This window comes from Geospiza fortis, unplaced genomic scaffold, assembly GCF_000277835.1.
Source record: "Geospiza fortis unplaced genomic scaffold, GeoFor_1.0 scaffold98, whole genome shotgun sequence".
Lineage (NCBI taxonomy): Eukaryota > Metazoa > Chordata > Aves > Passeriformes > Thraupidae > Geospiza > Geospiza fortis.
The window spans coordinates 2,765,279-2,779,853 of NW_005054306.1; the positions used below are offsets into that span (position 1 = coordinate 2,765,279).

Consider the following 14,575-nt stretch of genomic DNA (forward strand, 5'->3'; position numbering starts at 1 on the left):
CAGCTAGAGACATCTCAGTCTTTACTATAACACCACTGAACATCCTCTTGAGCTCATCACCTCAATAATTTTCTTGAGAAAGAAGCTACAAGACAAGTTACGTAACTTAATAATTCTTGTGATAACCAGTATTTTCCCTGGAGTCTCCTCTCTATCATGGCATTGCATTTTTCTGGAAACTCTACAGCAGCTACACTTTTTTCACAATAAAACACCACCTTTTAAAAAACAGCTCACTTGCACTCTCTATGAAAGGTAAGAATGAGAACTCTAAGACAGGCTTTTTTACAACTTGGTTACAGAGAGTAAAATATCAGATACTACTTACCACAACAACTGGAAGAATAACCATAAATGCTAATCCGTATACAAACAACACCTACAGAAAAAATACAAAACATACTGTATTAGATACTGTGGCTACTTAATACCCCTCTTGTTTAATCTTTATTCTAAAATAGTCAAGTAGCACTACCACAAGCTTACTAAAAATTATCACAAGCTTACTGTATAATAGTGTAATTATTTCTGAAGAGCAACTTACAAGTAATATAACAAGGTATGGCTTAAATAAGGAGTGTCAGTTTAGTGTGATTCAGATATGCATCAGTTTAAACGATTCACACACTGTCACAGGTCAGATTCTTTAATAAATAAAAAGTTAGCAGCAAGACTGTGATGTAGCGGAGAGAGATCAAAAGAAATCAAGTGGTTAAGAAAAACACCTTGCAGCAACAAACACAACAGGAAGAACATTTAGATACTGTATGATGAGAGCATCACTAGCAAACCAAATGGAACTGGAGAAACCCAGCACGCAACTCTGTGTTTCCTTGCAAGAGTGAACACACACTTTGTAGCAGGGATGACCACAGCAGACCCTCTTTGTCATTGGAATGAGATCCATCCAAACATATTCATACTTTACTCTCAAAGGTTAGATTTAAGCTACTCTAACACCCACAACTTCTGAAATTTGCTTCAAAGATGTGCACTTGGACCAAAGTATTAATGCGTTCTGACTGAAAATGCGCAGTATTAAGCAAATGTGTTTTTTCAAAAACACTTGGAAGTTCACCTTAAAATCTTGAGCTAAGTAAGCTGACTCACCAGAATTGAATTTTTCTGATCCACAATCCAAGCTGGCAAAGCTATACCGAAGCTTGTAGCTGTAGGATGAAAGAAAATAAGTTCACTATAAAATACTGAGAAACATTTTTGAAGTCACATTATGTCTAACAAAAAAAAAAAAAACTACCAACCCACAAAAAACCCACTCATGTTTATTACTTCAATAAGCAAAATTTTAACAAATAGAGCAAAATCAAGCAACAAATTAGAAATACGCCAAGTATGCAATAACAAGACTTAAATCCAACACCTGAAATACCAAGTATTTTAGCTTAACATATTGCAGTAAAATAGATAGGCAAGATTTATTTATACATATATAAAAAATTCGAAGATTTGTGAGTTTTGCATTGCAGAGTTTTCACCAGTTTAAACACATATAGTTAAGTAAGCAAACGTACTGCAAGAAAATGGTCTGAGCTAATTACTTCTATGGGTAGTTCTACTGGCTTGTCCCTCTAAGAAAATGTTCTAAACATAAAACCCTCTATCAGCTCCAATTTCTATGATTGGTAAGAAAGCGTAGGCAGATACAGTGTGGGTAAATAAAGGTAGTATAGAAAGTAATCTTATCCCCTAAAGAGTCGCAGCTGAGCCAATCACTAAGGATTAGGAGCAGGTCTGATGTTAACAGGCCACACCTGTAGCCAATCAGAAGAGTGTTATAAAAGAGTGGATTGGTTGGTTGAGGGGAGCTGGAGCCAGTTGGCTGCTGTGAGCACAAGGAAGAGTCAGTGCCTAGAGGAGCTGCCTACAAGAAACGTCAAGGAGGTATGAAACGCTGGCAATATGGAACCCTTGCAATGTAATGACAACAGAACTCTTGCACTATAATGACAACAAGAAAGAAAGAGGAACACTCTTTAATTCAAAAGAACTTGGGCTACAGAAAACAGAAGATATGATTCTCTAACATCTCCAGTATACAGATCTGAATAGTGAGTAGCATAAAATAGCTTTTCAGACACAGGTGGTAATAAATTAAATTTTGCTAACATTATCTATCCCAATACTAAGAGTTCCATGAAACCAATAGGGGAAAGAAAAAAAAGTAGGACTTTATAGATTTCTAGGACCTGCTTAAAAGGAAAACAAAATGTTTTCCTTAGTACTAGCTGTTATCCATGAGGAGTAATGCCTTAAGGATGGGCTAGGATCTCTCTGTAGTTAGGCACTACACTGATGCCATCTCCAACAGCCATCAATTCAGATAAACAGTTGTTACCCATAAGACTAATGTGATCTCTCTAAGCTGAAAATTACTATTCCTTGAGTCTCCAATCAAACATCTGACAAGCCTGACCACACCTCAGCCTTAGGAGTTCAACCAGATGATACCCAGTGAATTTACCACATTAAGTTACAGGAAATGCCTTGCCCTGGAGAATGAAGAGCTCCAGACTCTAATCTGTTAATGATTATGGATTTTTAGAAGAATCTACTAAAAATCTGTCTTTTACTGATGGAGTAAATTTCAGTTTACTACAATATTTTTGACCTTTAGGATTGTAGCCTTAAATTGTTCCAGGAACAGAAGCAGTTCAGTAAAAAGCTTTCTCTTCTGGTCTGAGAGTCTCCTTGCCCCCACTCGTGCCCACTGAGCTGAAGCACCAGCAAATACCAGGGGGAAATAGGCTTTAATCATAAGGCACTTTTAGTAGACTATCTTTATATTCTTCAGATCTCCCTCACCTGCTTATAAACACTCTTTGAGCGATTTTGCGTTTACTTTTAGTAAAGCAGCAAGTCATGCAAATACAAAAAGCCCTTGTTTGCCTGCCTCTGGCCTCACACTGCTTCAGCTGGATAGAGAGGAATGCTGCTCCCTGTTCCTCTGTGCTGGGCACAGAGGGTGGGATGTACCACATTGAACTTGGTTGGGCATGGCTAACCTCAGATGTGCTTCATCTCAGCCCAGAAAATCCCTCCATGAGGGACTGTATCCATCCTTTGTCTGTACAGAACTAGAAGACTAGAGTACAGAGCTTGGGTATATGTTTTACACCACAGATGTATAAATAGAGAGAAGAATTTAAGTAAATTAGAAAGTGTCTCACATTTTAATGTGGAACAAGGTTAGAGAATAGAGAGAGAAAAGTTCAGGGACTTCTCCCACTCTTCAGATGTCTCAAACAATAACGAGAGGTTTAGAAATCAAGCAGAGAATTCTACTTCCACTGAAGTCTGAGGTAGAGTTTTCAGAAGAGCAGGAGGCTTGATGCTCACAGTACGAGCTGCTACCTACCCTGCCAAAAAATCATTTCATTTTGCCCTCTGGGAATCCAAAGTCTCTTAGGTTTGTGAATACAAACACTAAACCAACCAAAGATGTTTGTGCCTTCTCAAGTTTTGGCTGTTTTCTTTTGACATCACAGCTTCAGGTCCATTCAAGGACACACACACAACTGCCTAACTTCACATCTTATGCCTTGTCAACACTGAGTAGCTTACGGATGCGAAAAACAATTTAGCAACCACAAAGGTCCTAGTGAAGCTATTAAAATTTATAGTACCATTTTGCTGATATTGTGACAGCATTTCTGAAGAAAGACTATCTGTATTTTGTAGCAAGAGGGATAGAGACCTCTTACTTGCCAAGCAAAGGAAGTACTAGAAGCTAGGAGTTGATAGAAATCTGTTATGCTATAAAACACAGTGATTAAAGAAGCCAATCCACCTCCTTAGTCCATTAGAAATGCCTTTGTCAGACTGTGATATAGTTGGCAAATAGGTCTTTTTGAAGGAAGAGAGAAGATTTTTATTTCTTTGAAACACCAGTTCAAGGGCTAGGGTTGGCTTTTTTGTCTTATAAATTAATGTCCTATGTTGGGTGGATATAATTCAAAAGAAGAATTTACAGCACAGATGACAGAGTACCCTCATATCATCCTGTAACTTCAGAATTAAGTTACAAATTCCATTTATTATTTCCAATCTGGCTGTAACTCATTCTACGCACATATTGCCTTAACAAATGGCAGATTTCCATTTTGCCAGTAATGAATATCAGCTAGAAATAGGCAACATTTTTCCTTAGTAGGCCACTTAAACAATCACAAAGGTGTTTTACAAGCAATTCACACAACTGCAAGTAGGGAAAAAAAAATTATTAAATTTCAGTCTTAAATTCATTTTGTTTGGATCACCTACTGTAAAACTTTAACATACCATCACCAAGATTATTTTCACGTAGCAACCTGCCCAGAAACAATAACCCCATGTACATCCTTTCAAAGTGTGTTTACTGCATTATGGCAACTTGTTAATTTTTCAATATATTTAATCATAAATACCAAGAAATGTTTAAAATCGGTAAGTTTCTGATAAGCAGCATTCTATTTTTTGCTTATACCTCCATTAATACTGGCAAGTCTCCCTAGATACTTACTGAAGCTGACTAAAACAATTCTTTTCTTTTTACCATAATAAAAAGTTCAAGAAGTGTAAAGCAAACTCTTTCTTGCCTTTCCCTGCCACCACCCCCAGAGTCAGTTTCACAAGCAAAGAATTGGTCAGATGAGTTGCTTTAATCACAGGAGACAGTTATTATATAAAGCTCTAACTGCTTCTTGACTGATCAGATATTACACATCTCAATGTCAGCAATTACAGGATCTCTGTCATTCATAATTGTTACCTTGTGGTCCATCTGGATTACCAAATTCTTCCCAGTTTTTTCGTGACTCTTCATCAGTTAAGCTAGTTACAAGAAGAAATATTAAGTTAATATAGAAGACATTTCTCTAAACCATTAACTAAAAGAAACTTTAAAATGTGGCAGACACACTATCCTTTAGAGGTGGTTTGGAAAGCTACACAGCTTCTGGTATTTTTTTTTATGAAATCTAATAGGAAAAAATACTGCTGTATTCCTCCTTGATTGACAAGTGAATTCTTCTTTAAGGACTCTGACAGGAAATCAGACACAGAAGATGCCCATGCAGGAGATGGCTCGATCACATCTCCCTTTCATGACAGTGACTGCATGCCCATCAGCACACAGTATTTCTTGATGCCAGGTTACAGCACAGAAAATTTTGAAAGAAAGAGGTTGAAATTTATCTTATTTTTTGGGAGGAAGGTAAATATGGAAGATTGATCAGAAGTAGTCCATATGGGTCTTTATCTTATTCTAGACATTTAGCCTTTGACAGCCTGTGTTTGGTTGTCGTTTTTTCTTCCTGGAACTACCAAGTTTCATAATTTAATACTCTCTTATTAAACAAGCCACCACCTCCTAAATCTTACAGTTTCTGTGCTTGTTCAGTAACAACAGTTTTTTGGCAATTGTGTGCCGCCTTGACAGAATCCCTGTTACGAGAAGGAAGAATACTGCTTTAGAAAACAGAACATCTGGCTTCCACTGTATGAAAGATTTTATCTCATGTAAGAAACCTAGTGAAGAAGTCAGGCCTCTCCTGATCACTTCTAAGTCTCCCATTTGTTGACAAGCACACTCACCAAATGGGCAGCTTTTATAGTCTTTCAAGACATCATGGCTAAGGAACTTCACCAACATTTACCTCACAATATACTTCTGCCACAGCCCATGCTCTAGTGTTTGAACTGTCAAACTGTAGCACCAAGTGTTTGAGTACTGGCTTGTAAAGCAAATAATTTACATGCTTCAGGAGTTCAAAAAGGCATATCAGAATTTCCAACTGAAGAGATTTTCAAAGTGATACAGATGTGTTTAAGCAAAAAGTATGATTTCCAAACTGCTCAAGTGAGCATGGTGTTGGTTCTCCTTCCCACCTCTTCCCAACCAGGCCTCTCCATCAGTAAGGTTAACCACACAGACAACTGACTTCAAGGCAGAAATCACCACTTCCTAGGTTCCCTGATGATGTGACTGACCCAATAAACTCCAGTAACTGAAGAAGTCTCAGAGGTAATAGGCAAGAGTGATATGCTGTGACCACAGTGACTCAGCACAGCTGCTGCAGAGAAGCTGACTCCACCTCAGAACAAAGGGGACACAAAGGTGGCCTTTGTTTTACATAAAAAACCTATCAACAGATGAGGGGATCAACTGGTGGTATAAAAATTTCTCTTTGAGTGCATAAAAAAACTATGAATGTCTCAAGTTTGAGATAGCAGCATGAGGGGAGTAAATAACTGGCTCAGTCCACCAGAGTATAAAAACCAGACAACCAGAATTCTGTAGAGAGCAATGGGCTCCAGCTGGCTTCAAGCCACACATGCCTTCCCATCAGCATCCTGACAGTGAGTGCATTAGAGACACCAGTAACAGGAATCCTACTGGTATTGTGATTGAACTGTGTATTGAAATGCCTGTATTTTGATTTCCTTTATACCAAATTCTTATACTAGACATCTCTCAGGTACTAAAAAAATAAAAATGCTGTAAGACATAAGACCAAAAAATACTCTAGAGGAAAAGCAGATTCAAGGACTCAGCTTTTAAGAACTACACAGGAATTGGGATAGGGGCAAGCTGAGAGAAAACAGATCCAGAATGAAAAGATCCTTTTCACTGGATGGAACAGTTAAAGTACTGTCTTTTACTCCTTGACTTTACCAGCAGGTGAAATGAACAGTAAGTATATTTTCTAAGCATTGCTTCAAAACTGCTGTAACAGTCGGTTGGTTAAAAACCACAACACCCATTTTGCTCTTTGTCATCTTTAAGATTTAATATGTGTTCTACTGGAAACACTTTTCCTAGCTGACATGAAAGTTAACACAAAGAACTAACACCTTACAGTATTCTGACAGGTGCAAAACAAATTATACTTCCTAACTCATACAAAGCAAATACTCACGGCAGGAAGACGTGTTTTGACTTTTGTTACATATCTGAACACATCATCCTTGTGAATACACCATCCTTGCTCTTACTGTAAAGTCAGTTCTCCCCATAATACTGTGATTCCCTTTTTTTCATAGGCAAAAAAGAAACTTACGCTGCATAGGCCTTAGCAATCCTCATGAACATAACTTCATCTCCTCCTTTATCTGGATGGTATTTTAGGGATAGTGCACGGTACTGTTTCTTTATTTCCGATATACTTGCTCCCTTCAAAAGGAAAGGTTTGCATTTATTAATAAATACCTTAAATAAAATTCATTCTTTATATATAATCTTAATACACATTGCATAGTATTTTTCTGAACCATTCACTGAAGAATTATATTGTAACATAGGATCATGAAACTATGTTTCATTAAAATATTATTATTTTTCTGATAAAATTCTTACAACTATTATATTTTTAAATGAAGACAGAAGTTCAGAGTCTAAGTAAAACACACTAAGATGATTGAATACTGGGTTTTATCTGGATTATTTTGCTTGTCCATCTATAGGAACAAAAAAAAAGGAAGGATTTCTTATCTGTTTGGCAAATCTTAAACATATTCATGAATACAAGGAACTCTCATTTGCAATATTCTTCTATTTAAGCATAGTTCATAGATCAAATATGATGTTCTACTTGCAGTTTGTATGCAGAAATAAATCTGTCAGTCACCAGGAACAGCAGATTTCCCTGCCACTTAAAAAGACCTTTGACTAGAATCATCCTACCCATAAATTATTTCAAACTTCTTGAACAAAGGGAATACATTACCTATACCTGAGAAAGACTGATTTTTATTCTACTCCAGCATGTTGTTAATGCCACCAACACAATCCCTTATGCATTAACTTCCAGCTTGGACTGTGAACTTCACTACTCAAGACAACCAACAAAACTTTATAGTAAGTTCAGCTAAAGCTTTTTTCTATATGTTATATGCTAAGTTTTGCACAACAATTACCACAAGACTTTCCAGTATTTTGTGCCAGAGAAGCCTAGCATGCTGACCTTAACTGCATAATAAACACACAAGAATTTAATCACAGATGATGGTACTGTTTCAATAAATTTAAACCAGAAATTAAACTACCCTGAGGCTTCACTTGCTGTTACTTTATCTCACTTTATACAGTCTGCCATATTCCAACACTATTTTTCAACAGCATGCCTGATTTAATGCACAGGATGAATTTACTCCATTATAAATTAGACTTCAACTAAAACCAGGTGTTTCAAGACTAGAGAAAGAATGCCAGATAGGGAGAAGAAGCTAAAAAGTAGGGGAAAAAGAACAAAGGGAGGTGCACACAATCCCAGAAAAGTTGACAAGTTTTTCATCTACAATAAATTCTTCCTCCTCATTTTCAAAAGCTAGGCTACGGAGGTTAGGCCTAACTTACAGAAAAGCTTAGTAGCTTTGGACAGCTGGTATCAGTCTACTTGGAACACAGAGTGTGCCTGTATATAATCCCTTTTGAGATTCATCTTTATGCCTTGGATCCCAGCTTTGAAACTGCAGTACAGATACTTATTAAATAAATAATTAATATTTGAGCACCTTATGTGTTAGTGAATTCCAGTGGTATGCTTCAAAAAGAGCTATTCTATGTTCAAAACACAGTGCTGATACTGCATATAAAATTTGGTGGAAGTACATTATCTGGACTTTGTTGGTGCTGTAGTTCTCGGGAAATAAAAGCCTCTTGTTATAAATTGATATGCTAACATAAAAAATAATCTTGACTAGAGTATGAATGCAAAGAAGTGAATTATTGTGCATCAAAACTTTGAAGCGCTTGCATCTGCAACCATTTTAATTTTTTTTAAGTTTAGGGGGAGGGGGTTGTGGTGTTTTAGGGGTTTTTTTAATAACAATAACAGTTCCATTATCTAACTACACTTCAGCATCTGTATCACTTCATCAGCAGGACCAGCTACAACTCTCAAGGCTCCACTTGAATGGTAACAGAAGAAATCTGTTCATTTTTCATGTAGTCCGAACTGAAAATCTTTGAAGAGATTTAATACAAATTACTTGATAGCAAGAAACAGGCTCAGATTTTGAACTCTTCTTGAGCCCTACTTCAACCATCTATCTTCACAACCATCTTTTCATCCTCCTCTTAAAATCTCTGGCTCTCACTCAGCTTGTCCTTATGAGAACATGCTCCATCCCTCAGTTCTTAAGGCATTCCAGAATTATTTTTTTTTGCCTGGGTAAGTTGCACATGTCTTGAGCACGTGTACAAGTTTTTATCAATAAACACAAAGCTATAATTCACTACATGCATTCCTTTCTTTCCCCCCTGGGTTGTTACTTGTAGAAATTTCAGAAGGATAACAAAGGAAAATACTCAGATGACCTAATCCCAAGCCTGATTTGTTTAATCAAAGTTAACCCAGTTATAAGAACATTTAAACTGCATGGGTCCAACAGACACCATTTAATAGTAAAAACTTGTATTGCTCCTTCCTGTGCATCAGTGAGAGAATTCAAGTCAGCAGCAGTGAGTTGAGCAGTGGCTGAATTGCAGTAACTTGGCTCCAGACATGACAGGCAGGTGTTCTACCTGTCTAGCTAGAAATAGGCTACAGACTTCTCACCTGCTATAAATGGCTTCCTTAGCACAAGGTGCTGCTTTTCTCTGCTGACAAGTCAACATCATTTAAAGGCAAGAAATGTATTTGCTAAAGTTCACACACAGATTAAGCTCTCACATTAACAACATACATCACATTTAGTCAAAACAGGTACATTCAAAGCTTATTAATGTTCTTGTGCTGAGCTGGATCCACAGTGTATTTTTTCAGACTTGAGAGTGAAACAGACCTCAGACTCCAGAACTGGAAAGATGACTCTACTGTTATTCAAAAGAGGAGCCTTGGATCAGGAAATAATTAACCTAAGCAAACAATCTGCTCAAGGTATTGTGGTTAAGATGAAGAGTTTAAAAGATGTTCAGAAAGTCTATCCTTGAGATATGTAATTTTTTGCATCCATTTTGAATCAGTCCTTCAGTATGAAACAAAGCACTGCATCTATTTTCTAGATAGGCACTATATCTTTTTTTTATCCCAGTTCAATAAACCTATTGGCTGTTCAGAATTTGTTGTTTGCATCCACAGATACAACCAAAATTCAAGGTAGCCTGCACTACATCAAAATGTGCATCACCAACACCCTTCAGTGAAACCTCTTATTTGTAAATATTGCTCCGTCCAGGAACTGTAAATCAAATGAATTCACATTCTTGTTTATACAGTTACTTTAGCATCCCTAGAAGTTCCTATTCAGAAGATTTACACAGGGCACACAAAACAGGGTTTTCTTTGCTATTTTCCTGTACACAGAGAGGAAAACAACATCAGAATAGGATTTTCAAACACCCACCTCACTACATTTTGAAGGCACTAGATATAAAAGTTATAAATTGGTACAGATATGGGCAAAAGACACATAACAACTGACTTTATAACATGCAGCAGTAACTTTTACATGCCAAAAAAGAACAAAAACACTAGACAGATTCACTAAACTTACTTTGTTTGAAAAAATAAGTCCAAGATTAACATCTACACACAGCAAATACAGTTACAGTAGTACAGACTAGTGAAAGATGTTATTACTTACAGGATCCAAATGTAACACTTCATAAGGGTTGTATTCTTGATACTCTCTGTCTGTTTTGGAAACTTTGTATGCAAGGAACAAAAATAATGCCCAGCCAGCAAGGAGGACTATTTTCCTGTTTGGAAGAAAAAGAATTTTCTAAATACACAAATCCACTAGCTCTAGCACCATTCTAATAACATTGAAAGCCATCTTATATCACTCTTCAAGAAATAGTATAGTATTAAAACAGCAAGAAACACTAAAGCAGGTATTAGTATTTCAGTTTTAATACCACTTTTTCTCCTAGCTTTTAACAAGGACAATCCACTACCACAAAGCCTCCATTTTTTAACTGTCTCTCCTCAGCAGGTATGCACTATTATTTCCAATTTTTAAAGGATGATTTTAACTAGATCCTAGACAATGTGTTAAAAGGAAAACAAACCAAAACACAAAAAGCTGACACAGGTGCATAACAGACAGCTAAACATTTTGAGGATAGGTGTAACAAGGAACTGATAAAGGGCTCAGCTTCAAACTTACAAAGTTATTATTCTTTTATATTTGAGTATATATGTTCACATACTAAATATTTAAATCAAAAGATTGCACTAGCACTACTAATTTCAGTGAGGGAGAATAATTTTTTTGAACAAATAAAAGCATTGTTTACTTTTTTCTACAGCTGAGGCTCACTGGTCTCATTCCTCAGGTATTTTATAAAGGACAAACGGTATGCATCTAGATTTCAAGCCCTATTAGGCAATAATGATTACCTATTAATTATTCAAATACTGCAGATTGCAAATGTCTCTTTAGTGATGTAGAAGTAACTAATCCCTGCTTTGATTACAAACCAGTGTATTTCTATAAGAATTGCTTTAATGGGAAGCCATGCAAATGAAATGTACGTACTTCACTGTAGGAATTATGTTCTGCTGTGGCTTGAGCAGTCGCAAGCGGTACCACAAACATCTTCCATACACGTTCCTTATATTCTTTAATCGAATTTGTTCTATCAAAATAGAGAGATTGTGATTAACCAAGCTGGCAGCACACAGAACAGCAAACATGCCCACCTCACCCTGAACAGGCAGTACAAGGTCAGTTGGAGGACTAACATAAGGTCCAGCATTACCAGAGCAAAGAATGCTTTCTATCCATTTAAGTGATGTTGTACACGCATGAAGTTGGTCAGATTACTCTCTCCACCTAAAATAAATCCATTCTATTTCCTATATGCCACACAGTAACCATCACGTGTGAACTCAACCTTTGCCTACCATGCACCTGTAAACTTTGCTTCTGCCACTCAATTCCAAAAGTTTCCCTTTTCAGTATGTCAGCTATGGCATGCAGGAAAAACAAACAGAATGCAACCGACAGGCAAACTGGTGTTTGTACACAAATAAAGACTATAGCAGGAACAACAGCAAGTTGTGGATAAATGAGATCTTTTTTGCTTTGCCTTTGTCTGACAAAAGGAGCTTCCTTTTTACACAAGTGAATTTACCATGCCACCGCCCTGCAATATCCTGCAGACCCTGACCACACTGCAGTGAACACCTTACACATTCCTTAAGGTAAAGCTCTGCAGTGAAATATGAATTATACTTTCTCTGGATCTTAGCTCTGGAATCCGTATTCTGTCAGGGAAAAAGGTTCAGAGTTTTAATAGCACACAAGTAGAGTTCTCTCATTTCTTCTCAGTCCAGATCATGGCTTCCCATCACAGTGTAAGAGTACTTCACACAACATCCTTTGACATGGGATTACAGGGAGACAAGTGTGTGTGGGGTGGGAGGAAATGCTTTTCCTCCATTCAAAACCACTTCTCGTTCAATGGGTAAAACCCTTCACAATAGCAAATCTCTCCTACAGTTTTAGGAATAGGTATTAAACAGCCTTGGAAAGCCTAGGCATAATGCACCCATGGGGCTTTTGAGTTAATCTCACTAACACTACCCCATGCATCAAGGTACTGTTAAAGCACCCCTCTCACAAGAGGATGTAGACTGCCACTTCATTCCTGTAAATAATCTGGGAAAGCGTCCCATGCCTGCTTTATTTCCCTCCACACTGTTCTTAATGCACACAAAGTTCCTGAGATTCACAAGCAGATTTTCCCCAACACAATTCTTACTCACAAGGGTTCTCACAAGTGCATACTGTACTAACTTAAAAATGTATGTGAATGTCCAGCCAAAACTACATCTTAACATACTTTCAATTCAAGAAATATAACTAGTACTGATACCGAAGAAAACCTGAGTGCCATCTCTTTAATGGCTTTGTCAGAGGCCTTACAGAAGTTTAGGTAGATAACATAGGTTGGTCTTCCCTTGTTGACTGCTGCAGTCGCTTCTTTTGTATTCTGGACATCAAAACAGGTACAAGTAGAGAGTGTTTAAGCAAACAGACTTGACTTGATCAGAACTTATGCAAACCTCTTGAAACTCCAGTTCTTTAAGCCCGAGGCATCTGCTTCTTCTGCACCGGTAATGCAGACCACACAGTTCTTGGGTAAAACAGAACCTAACGGGTTGGAAAGGGTGGGAAAGGCCTCAGGAGATCACCTAATCAAACCCTGCTGCTCAAAGGAGAGTCAAAAAAGCAGCTGCTCGAGGTCTGGCTGTAGGCCTTTGGAGTGGCTTCAAAGACAGAGCTCACTGTGCCTCTGAACAACCTATTCCACAGTTTGACCATCCTCGTGCGGCAAAAATTTCTCGTATCTGTCATAACCTCTGCTCTGATTTACTAATCACACAATGGGTGAGGACACAGGACATACAGACACAGAAGAAAGCTAATTACAGGTTGGATTTCCAATTTTCAGATATTATATTCAACCCGTGTTTACAATTCAGCCATGCCTGGCTTAAGTTTGGTTTTGAAGTTCACCTATCTCACATACCTGCTTCCAAAGAAACAGAAGGATACACCCAATCCTCAGGAACATCTGACAATTGATCCCTACCTAAACCTATTATTGTTGTTTCAGGTTCTGGAGGTTCCAAAAAGTGCTTAAAAAGAATGACAAAACAAAACAAAAAAAAACCTAAGGGGAGATTCTTTTTCATCCTTCTGAGAAAAAAGAGAAGATTGCACATTTATTGTTATTGGACACAGGCAATACTAGAAGAGGGAACGGAACTCTTTCCGTACAGCTGCAATTATACTGAGAAGTTTTAATCCCCAGAATCTTGTTTCAGCTGCAACAAACAAAGGTCAGTTTTAGGAAAAAAATACCACAAATAAGACTACTGGCATCAGTATTTATATCTAAAGCATATAAAAGTTTTAAAGTATCAGTCAATTTTTATGACAGCCAAAAGCAAGCAAAAAGCTAAAATCCAGAATCAATGGAAGCCACCAGTTTTCCATTATTCTACCTCAAACTGCTGGAGAGGACAGAAATACATCCTAGCCTCCTGTTTTCTTTCTACCTTCAGGCTATTACAAAAAGCAAACTCACATAGTCCAGAATACAGTTCCAGCATATTTTCTGTCAGAAAAAGAAATAGGAGGAGGTGCATATGAAATATTCTGCCCACCAGTTGCAGACAATTCATCCAAAGGAGAATGGTTTTGAAAGAAAATGACTTCTTTCAGCAAGAAACACAGAGCAACACAATCCTGCAGCCCTAGGAAATGCCAAGATCACTTTAAAGCCAGACTTTCACAAAACTGATTTGTAGTGTGTCATCCTCTCTCTACACCTGAATGGAAAACTTGTACCTGTGGAAAGTATCAAGAGGTGCAAGTAATACACACAGCATGCAAGTCTTGAGTAAAGGTTACAGCACAGGGACACCACAGCTCTAAGCATTACACCTGTTCAGTTAAAACTGAGGGCAACAGGCTCAGTCAAAACACTCCAGGGTTTCCAGGTTTCCTGGATTTTACTCAGAGTTCCACAGTTTTAATCCTCTAAACTGTACACTTGAGTAGCATCCTATATACTTTCCACAGTAACATGGGGGTGTGTGTGTGTGTATATATATATATA

General features: G+C 37.5%; 1 protein-coding gene across 1 annotated transcript in view; it reads right to left on the bottom strand.

The window, feature by feature from the left end:
• SEC63 (SEC63 homolog, protein translocation regulator) overlaps positions 1-11,646 on the bottom strand; it is a 39,938-nt gene extending 28,292 nt beyond the window's left edge. Inside the window, exons 1-6 of the mRNA XM_014312065.2 lie at positions 11,482-11,646; positions 10,585-10,699; positions 7,059-7,171; positions 4,769-4,830; positions 1,111-1,169; positions 329-379 (exon numbers count right to left, since the gene is read on the bottom strand). Of these exons, the coding sequence (XP_014167540.2) occupies positions 329-379; positions 1,111-1,169; positions 4,769-4,830; positions 7,059-7,171; positions 10,585-10,699; positions 11,482-11,639 (558 nt within the window). The 5' untranslated portion in view covers positions 11,640-11,646. The remainder of the gene's footprint in view (positions 1-328; positions 380-1,110; positions 1,170-4,768; positions 4,831-7,058; positions 7,172-10,584; positions 10,700-11,481) is intronic.
• Between the last annotated feature and the right edge of the window lie 2,929 nt (positions 11,647-14,575).